The 17948-nt window shown below is 38.5% G+C and overlaps 1 protein-coding gene across 1 annotated transcript in view; it reads right to left on the bottom strand.

Moving 5' to 3' along the window:
* The window catches only part of si:dkey-172j4.3 (diacylglycerol kinase delta), a 52538-nt gene that overhangs the window by 34402 nt on the left and 188 nt on the right, over positions 1-17948 (bottom strand). The window contains 3 exon segments of the mRNA XM_043243798.1: positions 16086-16146; positions 16148-16319; positions 17758-17948. The exon segment at positions 17758-17948 is cut by the window's right edge and continues 188 nt beyond it. Coding sequence (XP_043099733.1) covers positions 16086-16146; positions 16148-16319; positions 17758-17896 — 372 coding nt within the window. The 5' untranslated portion in view covers positions 17897-17948.

Genomic DNA, 17948 nt, shown 5'->3' on the forward strand with positions numbered 1-17948 from the left:
GTATGTGTATCCTGTTCTAATAAGATTAGATGTTGAGATGGGATTAGTTTCATCCTGGCGACATTCCCATTCCAGGCTGCCCTAAAGACAAGAGCATCAACTTAGCTGCTCTGTCCACATTTAAACTAATGATTACAAACAGAGCTTAACCTCGCAGATGGTGCTTCATTGAGTGCGTGATACCAGAAAAACTGAAAATATTCTTCAATAATTCAAATAATGTGTTTCCTCCTGATAAAAGATTAAACAGTTTTGGATTCTTCTGGGAAGACATGCTCCTGACACAGTGAGCAGTGGTGCTGCTGCAGATGATAGAGATTTGAATGTAGTCTGCAACGTCTGTCCCCTGCATGACATTTTGTATATTTTTTTACTAGTTGAAGTAGAAGCAGAAACACGCTGATTTGTGCATGTCTCTTTAAATGCAAATAAGCTACTGCTGCCCACATCCTTTCTCAGAAAAGGGCTGTACCTTTACTGCCATTACCTCGGATATAAAAAACATCTGTTTGGTGTGGATTACCATGTTGTGCTACAATGATGCATTTTAAACCGTATTAGTTCAAATTTGTCGTAGAGGTTTTCTGAGCATGCATCCAAAGCATGTGCACAGAAAGCTACTGTCACACAGCAAGTTCTCTTTCACGTCTTATTGCACCGAACCTGTCAAACACATATAAGTTTATATTAAAAACATATGTAAGAATTACAGAACCTAAGACACTTCAATCTTTTGAGATGGACAATACACACGCAGTGCATTAAAATACAGATGTTCCTTTTACTCAGTTTACTCAGAATGGTCAAAATGTAATGTTCTACATAAATGCAAGTGATATTAACAATCATATTTGGTATTTGAATAATGTCAGGGCGAGAGGTACAATGGTCGTAGTCTAGATCAAAAGATAATACAGATCTTAAGACTAAAGAGATATTTCGATTATTATAGAGCAGACCTGGGCAAACTACGGCCGCGGGCCACATCCGCCCTTTGGTTGACTTTGACCGGCCCGCGTAAGGTTAATTGGAAATTACAAAAAGGCTGCATTGCTTTTATTTTGAAGTTGTTTTTACGTACACAATGACGCAATACGTATAGCAACAGGTGCGCGCAATTGACGTGCTGATTGCAGCCCCAGAAATGTCCGCTCATGCAAAAAAGAAAGATAGATGCCGAAAACAGGATTTTCAACAAAAATTGGACTGTTAAGTATTTTTACCGAAGTCGGAGGTAAAGCCGTGTGTTTGGTTTGCGGGGAGGGAGATTGCCGTGTTTAAGGACTACAATATGAGTCGGCATTACGACAAGAAACACTCTGAAAAATACAAGAACTTGTCTGATGCTGAGAGGGCACGGACATCCGAAGCTTTGCTAGCAAAGTTGCAAAAGCAGCAAGGCTTTTTACTAGGCTTCACACATCCAGGGATGCAGCAACCAGGACCAGCTTTGTGATATCCCACAAAATAGCTAAAAACAGTAAGCCGTTTTCGGAGGAGAGTTTGTCAAAGAGTGCATGGTGGACTCTGCCGCACTAATATGCCCTGAAAAAAAGGCGCATTTGAGCAAATCCGCTGTCCAGGCGAACCGTGACCAGGAGGATCGAGGACATTGCGGCGAACCTGGAGTTTCAGCTGCAACGTGAAGTGGCAAATTTTGACTTTTTCATTGGCCTTAGACGAGAGCTGTGATGTCCGCGACACAGCCCAGCTGCTCGTATTTGTCCGGGGATAACGGGCTTCAAGCTCACAGAGGAGCTGGCAGCAATGCGGTCGATGAAAGGGACAACGACAGGGAGTGATCTTTTACAGAGGTAAATGCGTGCATGGACACTCTGGGATTGAAATGGGAGAGACTGTCAGGTGTCACAACAGACGGTTGTCCAAATCTTACAGGGAAAAATGTCGGACTTTTGAAACGCATGCAAGATAAAGTGACAGAAATCGATGCAGATAAAAAATTGGTGTTTTTGCATTGTATTATACACCAACATGTGTTGTGCAAGTCAGTGCTAAAATCAACCATGTTACTGATGTTGTTACTAAAATAATAAACTTCATCAGGGCGCGGGCAATGAATCACAGACAGTTTGTTGCTCTTTTGGAGGAGTATGAGACTGAGCATAGTGACATCGGCTACCACACAGCTGTCAGATGGCTCAGCCTGGGGAAAGTGTTGAAGAGGGTTTGGGACTTGAAAACAGAGATTCAAGAGTTTTGCGAGAGGAAAGGCAAAGACATTCCAGAGCTCTCAAATGAGGATTGGATGGCAGATTTTGCATTTGCTGTTGATGTGACTGCACTGATGAATGAACTGAAGACCAAACTGCAAGGCAAGGGCCTTTTTGTTCATGAAATGCACAGCCTCGTGAAGGCCTTCATGAGAAAGCTGCAGTTTCTTTCAAGTCAACTGGAGAGCAACACTCTCACTCACATGCAAACCCTGAACAAAGTCACACCATCAGCTGATCACCTCAGCAGGTACTCATCCATGTTAGGAGCATTACATGGTGAGTTTTCAAGGCGTTTTGAAGATCTCCGAACAATCGAGGATGAAATGCACATGATTTCCTCTCCCTTTACCTGCAGTGTGGATAATGCCCCCAGTGATGTGCAGCTGGAACTCATTGACCTGCAGTCTGATGCAGTACTGGCAGAGCACTTTAAGTCAGGATCTCTGCTAGATTTCTACTCTTCTCTTAAGGAGGAGAACTTTCCAAATCTGAGGAGACATGCTCAGAAGATGTTGGTTCTCTTCGGCTCTACCTACATTTGTGAACAAACATTTTCAATGATGAAGTTTACAAAATCCAGGTATAGATCCTCTCTCACTGATGATCATTTGTCAGCTGTGCTTCGCATCTCCACCTCAGACATTCAACCTGACTTTGATGCACTCGTTAAAGCCCAGCAGAGACTAGATTTCTCTCACTGAACAAGAAAAAGGTGTTTGGACCACAAATGTAGGCCACTAGCAGTGAACTGGGACACTTTTTTGAAACCGCTTTCTCAAGATCACAGTTCAGTGTTTTGGAGTGAATGTGACTGAAACTGTTAACTAATATTCGTCACAAATGTTTAAAAAAAGAGTTGACATTTACCATTTTTGGGTAAGTTACATTGAATTTGATGTGTCTCATTTAATGTTTAGAGCACAAAAACAATATGGTGTGTCTGTAGAATGCTAAGAACATCTTTCCAACAATATTTGAAACTCAGTGTTTTTGAGTGAATGTGACAAACTGTTAACTAATAAGTCACAAATGTTTAACAAAAACCAAATGCGCACACTTTGTTTACCATTGCCTTGGGAAATTTAAATAAATCACATTTTTGTAAGGCAACCTAACTTTTTCCTTTTGCTCATTTATAACATATAGTCTACTCTTACCAGCTTGAGAAAACAATGGTATTTACTGCTTTTTATAAAGAAATACCATTATTATTATACATAATTGACTTCAGCTTTTTGGCCTGGCCCTCCACAATATTTTCTGTTTCTTATGTGGCCCCATGGAAAAAATAATTGCCCACCCCTGTTATAGAGGGTGTGTCATTCCACGCAAATGATCATCTGTCCCAATAGGTGTTAATCTAAATTAAAGGTTCCTGTCTTCATTTTCATCTGTGTACAAAATGGCCAAAATACTGCCAACTGCCCAGTACACAGTGTATACTTCCTACTATTTTTTTAAAGAATAGTTTGTGAAACAGTATACAATAAGCAACAAATGTAGTATGCTTAATCGTCACATGACAAACACAAAAATTAATTTCACACAGCTGCCGAGGCTGTTACAAACAAATGTGCTCACCATTCTTTTTTTTCATTTTTAATAAGGCTTATAGTAGCAAAAAGGCAATATTGCCCAATTGAACTCATTACATAATTGACAAACTGAATCAACACTGAGCTGTCTTTAACGGAACAATTACAGTTTTGCAGTTACACTAATTGGAAAAAGTGATATATTCTAGTTGTACTAAATGCTAGATTCTGTTTAAACCAAAATAGCAGCATTTTATTTATATATTTATACTTTAGTACTGTAGTACATTATGAAACAGTATGCAATAATATATTGAGTGTAAATTATCATATCAATTTTATTAGATAAATGCCCATTTATTGGGACAAAAACATACATCTAAGCACACCTTTTTTTAAAAAAAAAAAGCTGTATTATTAATATGTATTATAATAATTTAATAATATTTTATTGAAAATAAAAATACAAATTTTACTTGCTATTGCAACTGATAGTGCAGATTTTTTGTTCCAGTGCTGTTTATCAGGCATTGGTGTGCAGAGTTTATGTAAATTGTTCTAAATTTGTCCTTAGAGTAAATACAGTCTGTTTCTTTTTAGCGTAATTGAATTTTGTTTGCATATTTAAAATATTGTTTTATTTCCATATTTTATTTCTATATTACATTACTGCAATTTTAGGATTATTATTATTTAATATCTTTGAAACAATCAATACTATATAAAGTGCTATACAGATAAAGTTGACGTCACTTGTCTCGATCGAAATGTTTTATGGATTAAAGTACAATCTATGTCCTACCAATGATATTGTTTTTAGATACACACAGAGGAAGTTGTACTTCACACATATACATAGTATGCAATGTGTTACATTTAGAATGACTATCCCCGCTCCAATTCACTCAATGCGTTTGAAGATGAAAGTCGCATGGAGCACATTGCATTATGGGAAACAGTATACCATGCAGTGTCTTCAGATGCATATATCAAATTTCCGCCAATACAGCAGGTAATCTGAGCATTTTGTGCATACAGGAAATTCACATAGTATTCAAAGTATACACACAGCATACTGCAGTATAGTAGGAGTTGTATGGTAGTATGCTATTTCAAACACAGCTTGACAGAAAATGTGCATACTATGCCCAGCATACATACTGGATACTGCAGTATGAGTAGTATGATAGTGTGAACACAGCCTGACTCTGCCGGCAACATGGATGTCTCTCTCTGCATCTGTTTTGTGCAACGAACGTCAGAGAAGCAAACATACTACCGCAGATTCAACAAAAAATTTGTACAAAGCAGCGCTGCCAAGCAAATGCCGCTTATTGACTGTTTAAAATTATGGACATATGAGCATGGTTTGTTAGTATTGTGCACTTTTTTTGTTTGTTGTTTTTTTTTGTTACTCAGACGCAGACAGTGTGCTGCATGAGACAAAAAAGATGCATGCTGATTAAAAATGTTAACATGTATTAACGCCACGTTTAAGTAGTGTTTAGTCACTATTTAGTGTGAAAATGTTCTACAATATTCACATCTACTGCAGCATTTCCTCTCTCAGTCAGTAGAAAATGTGGTTAACACCTGGCATAAAAAATACATTGTGGACTGTGAAACCGGCAACATTTTGAAAAACACAGTGATATAAATTTTTGGTCATACCGCCCAGCACTAATTGGTACATTTGATTTTATTCTGTTTTACTCTGTTATTATTAACTCTAGTAGATTACATTGTATTGGGTATCTGTAATCAGAAGCTATTTAGAAAATATTTAAAACTTGAATATAATTAAATTTTATTCACATGTGTTTTATAAACACGTAATCCTTTCTGGATTGCAATCTGCCATCAAAATGATAATAAGATCACAGTACGTCACAAAACAGCTAAATCTGAGAAGCTTATTTAATTTTTCACAAGCTTGCAGAGAAAAGCTAACCATATAAAATAAAAAAATTCACATTTTCAGGTTGGTACATGAACCAGGTACCCGATGATAGCACACAAATGCGGATTTTTATGATATGTCACCTTTAAAATCTAGGCCAACACCACATGTTCTATTTCTAGGTCACATTTAAAGTGACATTTATTTCGGTCACGTTTATCGTCTTTTTCTCATTTCTTCCTAATCTTTCCTTTTCCATCATTTCTTCTAGCTCATGCAGTAACCATGACCTGGAAGAAAGCATCAGTTTCACCGTCAAGGTCAATACAGGTAAAGTAGGTCAAAGGCACTTGAGCTTAATGTGTACCTATTACTAAACATCTGCATTAACTTTCAAGCATGTCATATAATTGCATTCACTCTATGCATTAGACATGATGAGCAAACCCTCTGCTACTTCACACCTCCCATCAACAGTGGCATTCTGGGAAATCTGACCGCAAAGTCATGGCACCCCGCTTGCTTTCAGTCTGTTTCTCTCATCTAGCCAAACCGTTTTCTCTATCTTTCTATGCGTCTCTCAGTATGATCACTTTTGGACTTGATTCTGTTGGAACGTCACAGGAAATAACAAGCGCACTAAAACCATCTTCCTGCAGACCTGACCACAGCTACAAATAGACCTGCACCAGCGTAAAAATGACTGACCTGCTAGCAATGCTTACTGGAAGAGAGAGAAAAAAGAGAAAGAGAGAAAGACCTACAACATGAAACGTCTTTTCAAATGAAACCAAAAACCACTTCCTTGATGTACTGATGACAATGGCCCAGAAATAGAAATGCTGCTCTCCACCTCACAATCCAAATAGTTCTATTTAAACAACGTGCCACTGCTGTAGTAATGGGTGACCTAACATTGCTAAACCAGTTGGCATTGCTGCATGTTTTCAAAGCAGACTGCTCTAAACATCAATCAAGAAACCGATGCGCTTCTTTTTCAATCCAGCTCCTCCGGATCACAGATTAAGCGTGCATGCATCTGCACTCAAATGTGTGCATTTAGTGTGAATTTTCGGCTTTCACACCAGTTGAAGTTAAGTTTATGTGTGTGTGTGTGTGTGTGTGTCCTCTGTTTACACTGCAGTGTTGTTTGGTGCAGTGCTGATGCATGTGATTGCTGCTGAGAGCTTTTATAGTGGACCGCTCCAGATTTGACAAGAGCCGGGCACAGAACAATGGCCTTTGATTAGAGAAGAGGTCTGTCTCTCTCTCCTCTAAAACTCCTCAAGTGGACCAGAGTGACGTTGTAAAAAAAAGAATGACTCATTCTTCCCTGTTGTGCCCTCTCTCTCTCTCTCTCTCCATCACTCTCAGCTTTTGGCCTGCATGAATGTGTAGATTGTTTAAGGTCATTCATCCCCATTTCAGACCCTCTGTGTCTCTTGTTCAGAGCAACAGTAGATCTTTGATCTCGGATGTCTTTTTTCATAACTGGATACTTAGAAGACAATCTGTTTATCTGTGCCACTGTTGTACTATATCAGCAAAAGTATAATGATATAAAGTAGTATTACAATCAGAAAAAAGGCTGTTGCTGGAGTGGAACCCTTTCAAAAGGTACCCTCTGAGGTACTGATATGTTTCATTTAGAGGTAACTAACATACAAGATATAGCTTTTAGATTTTCCTCCCCACGTGACAGCTTTATATCTTTTAAAAATGTATTACCAAGAATCACTGCACTACTGTTTGTATTACAGTACATGCTATGCAGTACATGTTATATGCTAAATTCTTTTGCAACTAATTGCTGAATAGTAAATAAACTGTAAAAAAATATGGCACAGCTGGTATTTTGAGGGGTGGGCAGTGCTAAACTACTGCAGCATACAATAACACTAATGCATACAGTACTGTATGGAACCAGTGCTATAAACATATCCAAATATTTTAAGAATAATGATTGAGCTACAGTCATATCTGACCTAAGAACAGTCTCCCTGCAAGAGCATTACTCATACTGGGAAAACCATCTGTGATCATCGATAGATCTGAGGGGAGAAAGAAAGAAAGAAAGAAAAGTAAAAAGGCATTCAGTTTTGCTAAAAAAGGTGACTGATCACCAAAAAAACAAACAAACAAAACATCTGACTAAACTCTGTCTACACCAAGTTGTGCTTCACTGTCCTGACTCAAGTAAACCCCTGGATGCTTCCTGTTTTGTGGAGTGTGTAGCGTGAATCAAAACCCGCTGCTGCTATTTTTAGCAGCAAAAACATGCTCTGAAATGCAGAGAGTGTCAAAAGAGGAAACACAGAAGTAGACTTCCTTCCTGCTTTGGTTTTCTTCATTGAAACGATGAAAAGAATAGATGAGAGAATGTGAGTGGGAGTCAACATGGCCTGATGGCTTCCATTTTGTCCTGACTAGGGGTTTGCTATTGCTGCTACGCGCATGTTCGTGTGCTCATCATGACTGATGCTGTGTTATGACATGTGCTATCTGTCTTCACTAGCAAAGAAGAGAGATGGAAGCTGACACATACACTCTACCATCAATCAAACTAACAACCCAGTAGCTCATTTTTCCTCTTTTTCAAAGGCACACATTAAACTTTATGACCAAACTCATTCATTTGACTTGTGTCCAGTGAAGTTTCTAGCTTTTAATTTCTTGAAAGCAAAGAATAAAGGCTGTATAAAGTGACAGCCAGTCAAAACATAATTCACATTTCACATACAGCTGTGTTTGAACCAATGAAAACTTCACTCTGGGTTAGACACGAGAAATAGAAACCAAACTTCACAAAAAGGAAGATTGTAGAGATTTGATGGATCACTTGTCAGTTCTGTCGCACCTGGTTAGTGTGTGTAACACAGAAGCTCAGCATGTGCTGGGATGGCCTGGGCAGCTGTGATGAGTGGAACAGAACTAAATGCTACCTGCTGCATCCGTGCCTCTCTACCACCTGTCTCTCTCATACATGTCCCCTCACCTTTATTAAGAGGATGAAGGGTTGCTAGTGTGTGTGTGTGTGTGTGTGTGTGGATCACTTATGGGCCCAGAAGAATGAAAACAATATGAACGGCAGATGAGGAAGAAATGCATGTGTTTCTTTTCCTATGTTACAAAGCTTAGCTCTCACTACAAGAAAATACTGGCAAGAAAGAAAACAAAAGAAAGACAAATGTCTGGGAGTCAAAATGAGACGCTGCTAATGTGACAATTGTTTAATGGTTCTTTTTAGTGAATCAATAACATACCGTGACAAGTTTAGCCAGATTTTCAGAAAGAACGACTCTTATGAGTCGGCTCAATGAAAAGCATCTTCAAATTCAGGAACAAATAATTGTTAACTGAACAAAGTACTGTTCTTTGAGTAAAAGACAAAAACATGCAGTCTAAAAAAGACTCCCAAAATGAAGCACTATTAGGAGAATGAATGAATGAATGAATGAATGAAACATTAACATTTTGGTTTAAATACTGTTATTTAATGTATAGCTGTGGTGAATTTTGAGACTGCAATTATGTTTTGAAAATATTTTAGAAGTTTTTAAATATTTTAGACATGAAAAGCAATGAAAAGTTTATGTAAACATTTCACAATAATTATATCATCATTCGGCAATGCAGTAGCATTTTTAGTTTTTTTTCCTCTCAAAAGTACTAAAAGAATCTTTAATGGAACCGTTAGGAAATCAGACTGCAATCATTAAATTCGTTACGATTTTCATCTCTTATTCCTGGTGCTCTTCATTTTTTAGTTATAAAGCTTTACATTCGTAAGCAGCTCCTGTTTCAGACATACACAAACATCTCGCCCTCTCTCTGATACACAGACACGTTCTGACAGCTAGTCCTGTTATTTAAATGTTCTGCAGTCTTTCTGTCCCCTCTGAACCTTCTGGACAAACCAGAGATCCTTTAGGCCCCTGTCAGCCTCTCTTTCTCTCTATCTTTCTCACTCTGTCTCACCATCTTTTCTCCCTCTCTCCGCTCCATTGCCTTAATGGACTGTCAAGGCAATGATGGACGATGCTTTTCTAATTAGGTTTTCAAGTTTAACCTAGAAAGAGAGTGAGGGAGAGAAAAAGAAAGGGATGAAAAGAGAAAGAAAGAATAAAAAGAGAGATGAGACAGGTACTGTGAACGCAAAAGTAAAACAAATGATAAATGATCAAAAGCTTCAATGGCTTTGGAGGCAGAGTGCAGTTCATCCAAAAATGAAAATTTGCTCACTCAGTTAATTTATACTCATTATTTACTCATTTTTGTGTCATTTCAAATCCATATGCTGTTATTATTTCTGCAAAACACGTTTATAAAGGACTGTTACTGTTTAAAGACAGTTTGGGAAAACATCTTCGGAAGTTTTATGTGAGGAACAAACCATCAAATAACATACAGATTTCAACAACATGAGCGTGAGCAAATAACGTTTGGAGATTTAAGTATGAGGTTATGAACAAATATTTATATGCATTACAGTCTCCTTCTGTTACTTCTAGTTCCCTTCGTTTGTCTGCATCCTGCTCTCTCTTTTTTTCCTTTGCAATAATGTATTTGAGGCTGTCGTTCTCTATGGGGACCCACGGAACCCACTGGGACAGAACATCAATACAAAAGGAGTTTAAAGCTTATACGTATAGGCTGTCATTGCTTCTAATTACTTTTAGCTTATTAAAGACAATCAACGTAACGGACAGCCCATAAAACACAATGTGATGTTAATTAGAAAACAAGGTTCTGTGATTGTTCTAATGTGATTATGACATTAAGCTAAAGCTAAAACCAAGTTTAGGCAAAGTAAGTGGAGTAAAGATGCTGGACAGAAAGTTTCTTGAAAGTTCATCTGGCTGGGAATTCAGTCACAGCTGTATTCTTTCAGTTTTGGACATATTTGACAGAGCTTAGCAGGTGAAACCAGAAAACAGGCAACCTTGGGTGTCCATAATTAACTATGAACTCTCATGTTACCCAAACCATTAAACATCCATTAGTGATGGGCTGAGACTAAACTCACTGTGGGTTACTCTCAGTCACAGCATAAGATCACCTTCTGGGAAACGCAACAAAGGGAAATAACACTGGGTCATTTCTAGACATAAGATTACCCATTTTGTACACACACTGCAACCCTTGACCTTTTCCTCCCACTGAATACAGTTGGTCTTCAGTATCATCCACAAAAATGTTCAAACAGAAACACCCAGGAGTCCAAGAAACATTGACAGTACCCTTCAACACCAATATCCACACGGACTGCATTTTCTAGTCTTCTTAAAAGACAGAAGACAACAGCTACAAGTGTTCTTAGAAAAAAGGTTTTCTAATACAGAATCACTAAAAACTGTAAAACATGCTGATGTGACTAGGGATATACTAATAAAATTAGTAAAATTCAGTTACTTGAAAAAAATCAGTAGTGAAAACAGGCATTAAAACATTATAACGTACAATGTGAAAAAATAACATTTTGAGATGTTATCACGTTACTAGTGTTCAGTGTTCATTTGAATATTCATTTAAGAAGTGTTAGACACTGCCAAATGTAAATCTAATCTTCATGTAAACATAGAGGAAGTGAGGAGGAAAAAATAAAAATACTATATACTATAAATTGACCCTTAACCATCATAGAAAACATCAACCTAAAAAAATCAACAAGTTATATTTATATTTCCTCAGTGTTACACCCTTCTTCATGGTAAGTGCACACTTCACTTCTCTTTTTTTTTTAACTCTTAACTATGCTTTCTCATTTTTTTTCCCTAGAAGGTTATTTTGCTTGGCCTTTGATTAAAGGTGTATTCACACATGTCTTGTATGGTCCGACTGAAACAAACTCAACTTTATTTCCCCCTTGGTGCGGACCTTTTGGGCAGGTTTTAATACAGCAATCTCACTCTGGTGTACACCAAACAACTGAATCGAGACCCGGCTGAAGAGGAATGAACTCTAGTACTGTTCGTTTAAGGTGTGAATATAATCTGACCTTGATCCGACCCAATTGCATAAAGCACTGTGCCTTTTCGGTTATACAGTTATAAAGCAAGTGAACTAGAGGACTTTCCTGAAGTGAATACACCTTCAGTGTTCTAGTCCTATCCAGCCTTGCTACTGGCCTTTAAACAGGTACTTTGAATTTCCGGCTCGTCGATAAGAAACATAAGCTCACACATGTAAAGATTGAATAGTGAATGGGAAAAAGTGCTGGTTTTGTATTAAAACCTCATTCTTCAGAAGCTGAAACAGTTAACAGGTAGCAGCGTTCTGTAGTCTTTTGTCAGACGTTTTTGAGTCTTGCAGTGAAAACTGTAATAATGCAGGAAACTGATCTGGTGGGGTCACAGCATCATTTGGTCCACTACCTTAAGGAGAAATTGTTAATTAGTTGTCATGTGATTCTGCCCCGATTCTTCCTTTAAACTTCTGCTGAATTTGTCTTGTGTCATTCTGCCTCACAGCAAATGGACTGAATGGACACACTCTGTGTTTCTTAACAACACACATACTTTTCCTCCTTGCCTGCTTTTAGTTTCTGCGCACAAAATTAATGAGGGCACTAACAAAAAGGGCAGAGAGAGAGATAGAGTCTTATGTAATTCTTTACCCCTTGGAGAGGAAGAAGAAGAACAGGGCCATCTAACACACAGAGAGTATTGACAGTGTGCACTGATAAACGAGACCCTGTTACAGGATACACGCATCACTGTTACTCTCTTCTTTTTCCTAATACACAAACACAGATATAAGACCCCTGCAGACTTCCTCCTCTGTTTGCCATATTTCTCATTTTTCTCTCTACGCAAGTTCTATCATAAAAATCATCATCGTCTATGTTTCCAATGCTAGGTAATGTAAGCTTGGTGACATACGCCAGCACAATCGAGAAGAATTCACAAAATGTTGTTTGCTGAGCCCTCAACACACTTATTTCTCAGATCTCCTCCTATACGCTAAACCTGTCAGAATCAAAATAACCATTAGTCAGAAACACACAGAGCATGTTTGGAATGGCATATTAACTACTGTTTTGTAATGCAATATGTATATTGTACATATGGTGGAACAATGTGGAACCAAATGACGTTTACATATGAAGATTTTATTTTTTATTTTTATGTTATTATGCATTTATTTTGTTTGTATTGTTAGCCGTTTTTAAGCAATTTTATTGAACCTAGCTTAAAACAAAATAACCCCATGATTCTAATATATTGTTTTAGAGCTCAATAAACATCTCTTAAATCTGAAATGTTGAAACAGTGTTGAAAACGAGTGTTTCTTTAGGTATTCTTGATTGTCTGATAAACAGCAATTTTGAAAGAAAGAGATTACATTTGATTATAGAGATTATTTAAAATATTATATAATGCTATTACTTCACTTTTGATCAATTTAATGCGCCCTTGCTACATAAAAAATACAGATTCTAAATATTATTAACATCCAGCGTGTCAAACATATTGTAGTATTAAAAAACTTATTCATAATACATTTTAATCAATGCTCACTTTTCTATTTAAAGGTTACAATCAAAACACTCATATGGGGTAACTGTCTAAGGCATTTACAAAACTCACAACACGTTAACTGTGATTCTACACATTTAAGTGTCAGGGTGCGCACAGCATCAACAGGTAACAAATGAACTCAGTCAGCCTGAAATGACATGTCACCCTCCATAACGCTTTAGCGGGTTTAACAAGTATGCTAATGAAGGGGAAATCACTAATGAGCAAGAGGAAGAAGAATGCAGTGTTTGCTGACACCAATCTAAGCACACACACAAACACACAATTCATTTTCATCAGGCACGCAATGTACTGAATGTCGCATTCTGCTAAGCAGCATTAGCCTGTCATTAGCTGCCCTTAACATCTGATGACCCTCCAACAGACCGTCCGCTGACCACTTATTGACTCACCATTTCCAGTTTGATTGACTGGCCCTACATGACCTCAGGATACAAGTCCGCACAAATGCAGAGAATAATTAATTATTGTAGTATAATCTACTAAATGCGCAAATGTACCCCTAAATAGCACATAAATCAAAAATCAACTGTGGTTGATCAGATGGTTTCTTTCTCGTGTTTCGGTCAGATTGTGTTGCAATGTGGATCATAGGTCATGTCACAAATCATAAGTCTGGCAACACAAGGCTAGCTTTCGACACAGCGTACAACGATTCAGATCATTACATGCTGTGTACAAATCTTTAGGTCCAGATAATGTAAAATATGGAGTGAAAGAGTATCTGCAAAATTGACCTGAAGCTATATGCCTCTCTCAAGTATATGCCTCTCTCTTATTTTCTGTCAAGGTTTATGTGCATGCAGAAAAATTTAAATAAAAGATAAAATTCGCTATAGATTTCTCTAAAGTGCTATTTGTGATATTATTAAGAATGGCTTTTAAATCTGAAAATTACACAATCATTAAAAAGTTTGGCATCAGTAGGTTAGTTTTTGGCACTGTCACCATTTTTGTATTTCAAGAACCCTGAAAAGAATCAAGGTTTCCTCCAAAAAATTATCATTCTGCACAAATGGTTACATTACTGATCCGTAACATTTGAACAGTTGTGTACATCAAAATAATTTCAAATGTTTCTGGTCGAAAGACTGATCAAAGAACGTTTACGAGCAACGTGTTAGACACTATTTGACTAAATGAAAATGTTAACCTAATTGGCATCTGTGTAATTGCCAGATTCGATTAGTTCAGCTTCATTGGCTTGCTGATACTGACTAATATTCGGCTAATTTCATCAACTGAGCTGTCAAGATAAATATGACTGACATGTGCTGATCTGGGATCAGCTTCGTCTTATTACACATACGATCAAAATTTTCATGTACACAAAGCCATTGCTTATTTGAGATCTGCTTACACTAAGCAGATCAGATGCTTTAACTGATCTGAGGTCAGTTTTCGGAAGTTTAACAGAGAGGACGCAAGGGTGAAGCGTGCCGTTCAAGGCCTGATCTGAGATCTGTTTAAAAGGAAGCTCCTAGAAATTATCCAACAAAGCTGATACGATTTGTTATGGTGGCAGTGCAATAAACCTTTGCACTCTGTGAGGAGCATTACAGAGTGTTAAATGTAAAAGTTGTTCAATGGACCAAGGCCAAACAGTGTCAGAGGAATAAATAGCTAGTTACTAAGTGACCGATGAGCCTAACTGTAGAAGAAAGAGAGATCTATAACCTTACATTGTTTTGTTATAATGACGCAAACTCTCAGGCTGCAAAAACAAGTGGCTTCACTGTTGCACTTACTTTTAACACCCAGGATCTCACGTGGGTCAAAGGAGAAAGGTCACCTGACACATGAGCACTGAATTGTGGGGGGTGGGAAGCACAGGTGAGGCACTAAATTCTGCAGGTCTGTATATCTTTTGTTGAAGCTTTCTACCACAGGATACAAATAAAAAGTTAATTGTGATTTTCATCTCACAATTTAGCCGTTTTTTCTCAAAACGGCGACATATAAAAGTCACAATTGCAAGTTAACGTCTGATCTTTATATTTGATTCATGTAAAAATATATACATCTGCATTTCTGGGATTAGGTTAGAACTATGTGTAAATTCACAAACGCAAGAAACTATGATATTTAAAAAAAATGTATTAATTTTTTTGTTGGAAGCAAAGAAAACTTAGATATTGGTAAACTATTATGTAAATGATCTGTTCATATCTCTCAGTTCTACATTGATTACACAACGTACAAATTATACAATAACATTCATTTTTAGCTAGCTATAGGGAATTTTACACTCTGTCTGCTCAAAAATTCCAACAATTCTGCTGTTCTCATCTTATCAAAACACGACACAAAGCTGACACAATAAACAGGGACGTGCGAGGTCAAGGGTCAGGTAGCCCTCAGTATGTTCGCCTCTACACCAAATTCTCCTCTTTGTCAGCAAACACAATCATGGAGTTTCAAACTAATTTTAAAATGAGCTCAATTAAACTTGGAGCAGCATTTGGTTTTTTGCTTCACAAAAGACGCGTGCATCCACTCCGTGAGACTGGGTGTTTTCTGCGTAGCATAAGCTTACTAATGGCTGTCTCATATCCTTTTGCCCATCAGGAATAAACATTAGTCCAATCCGACATTGATATTGTGCATACACTGTACTAGTCATAGCATGCCAAGTATTGACTGATTCTGAGCCATCAGTGACTGTTCCCTGGATCAATATTCACTGCAGCTACGACTATACAGCGTCTCTCTGCGTGTGCACACTTGGGTATCGAATACTTCATCTTTTGGAGCATCCGAGTGTGACTTCAGCAACTTTTCTCACACAGAAAATAAATAAATAAATAAATATGTACTAAGCATGACTGGTGTGGACAACATCTCATTGTTTTTTTATTTTTTTATTTTATCCTACCTTGGCTCGAATCTGACCAGAAGTGGACACTTTTCGGATGAGTTTGTGCGAGGTCTCCTCGGCTCCCGTCACTGTCCGATGATTCGTCGCCCGCCTCGGCTTGAGGGTCCGGAGAGGTCAGGGACTCCCGGGGCTCCCGGACATAAAGGACATTTGGATTGAGCTTCGAGGCCATGACTGTGCAGGGGACACGATTTTCACAGCACGCGTCTCCTCCTTCGTGCCAAGTCAGCTCTGAAACGGAAAAAAGCATTGCTCAACGGCGGCCAACGGTATTGATTCCCAAAGAGACTTCTTCTTTCATTTTACTGCTCTGTGAACTACAGCGTTCATTGCAAATTCAGTTCCTCTGTTTTGATTGTGCTGAGCGTTAAAGCCAACAAAAGAAACCACAGCACAAACCGAAAGACGGTTCGCTACAACAGGGGATTATTTAGTCTATTGCACAACAGTATTAAGGGTCGCTAAAAAAAGGATATCTGAGGTGAGAAAAAGAAGAATCTTCTAAAACACAAGATCTTTGCGTTAATGTTGCTTTCATGCAAAAAGTGGTACTAAAGTACTAAAATGTAGAAATACATTCAGTTACATGGCAACAAATTACAAATTGATTTGACAAATTAACAAAAGTTTTAAACTTAATAGTTTGATTTTAAAACCAAAAAATAATAACCAAAACATTACACTAAACTACCCCCCCCCCTCATTTATTTCTATATGGAGAAAAAAAAGAGAGAGAGAGTTACCATCAGTATAATCAGACTTTTTACAGAATCACATATCCAAATGCATTTTCATTCATAAAATGAAAATATATTAGGCTAATTACAAATTGCGTCCAGGTCATTTTCATGAATTGCTTTTTGCATAACAATAGATCCAGACAAAATAATGAGCGACACGCCATTGACCCTTATGCAGACGGTGAAGCCCATTAGAGCTCAGAATCGATACAAACCCATCTGACATAATCCACAGACGCTCGCTGTCAGGGCTTTGAGAGATACATGAACTCGCTGACTGTTGCGCGTGTGTTCACAGCTGCGCATTCGTTGCGCTCGCTATCATTTGTTTCGGCGACACTCCGTTATCACCTTTCTCGCGGTTAATGTAATTAAGTCGCCCCTGCCCCAAAACATCGCCTCAACGTGTCTCCGCAGACGAAACGCGACGCTTTCTGCATCGGACTTCAGTTTATCGCACGCACACACGCATCTCCTCTAAACATGCAATAACTACCTGTTATGATGCCGCGCGTCGGCTGTCTACGCGCGAAAACGAGCCAGTCGCTTCGCGGAGCAATAAAGAGACGTTAGAGTGAATAATGCCATTACTAATATTTAAACCCAAGCGTCTAATGGATTTGAGGAGATTACACTGACACGGATATCTCTGACTCATTAACACACCAGCTGTGTTCTCGTGTCTTTCAAACCAAAAACAACCGTGTTGCGGGCAGCGCATACACAATTCGGCGAAATCACGAGAGCGGCGTCCTCCGGCTTCGACAGTTGAAACGAACCGTTAGCGGTTTGATTCACTGAACGCTCGCGGCGTTCGGCCATCACTTTCTGAATTGACAAACAGACTCAGCTGTCACTCTCGCGCACGATTCCGCCTGCCGCGGTGGTTCCGACTAAACGAAAAGGTGGACGCGGATGTGGTGTTTTACCTCCGCGGTGCGTTGTCGGCTCCCGTTGACCCTCGCTCGCGTGTTCTTGTTGCTCTCGGTGGGCTCTCGCGCAGCGCGGTGAGATACTGTCAAATCTGCTCCTGTCGCGCACATACGCGCGCGCGTGTACGCATAGCATCGGATAAGATTTGAATCGAATGGGAGGGGTGAGCGCCTGTGTGTCAGCACAT

This window comes from Puntigrus tetrazona, chromosome 7, assembly GCF_018831695.1.
Source record: "Puntigrus tetrazona isolate hp1 chromosome 7, ASM1883169v1, whole genome shotgun sequence".
NCBI classification, from domain to species: Eukaryota; Metazoa; Chordata; class Actinopteri; order Cypriniformes; family Cyprinidae; genus Puntigrus; species Puntigrus tetrazona.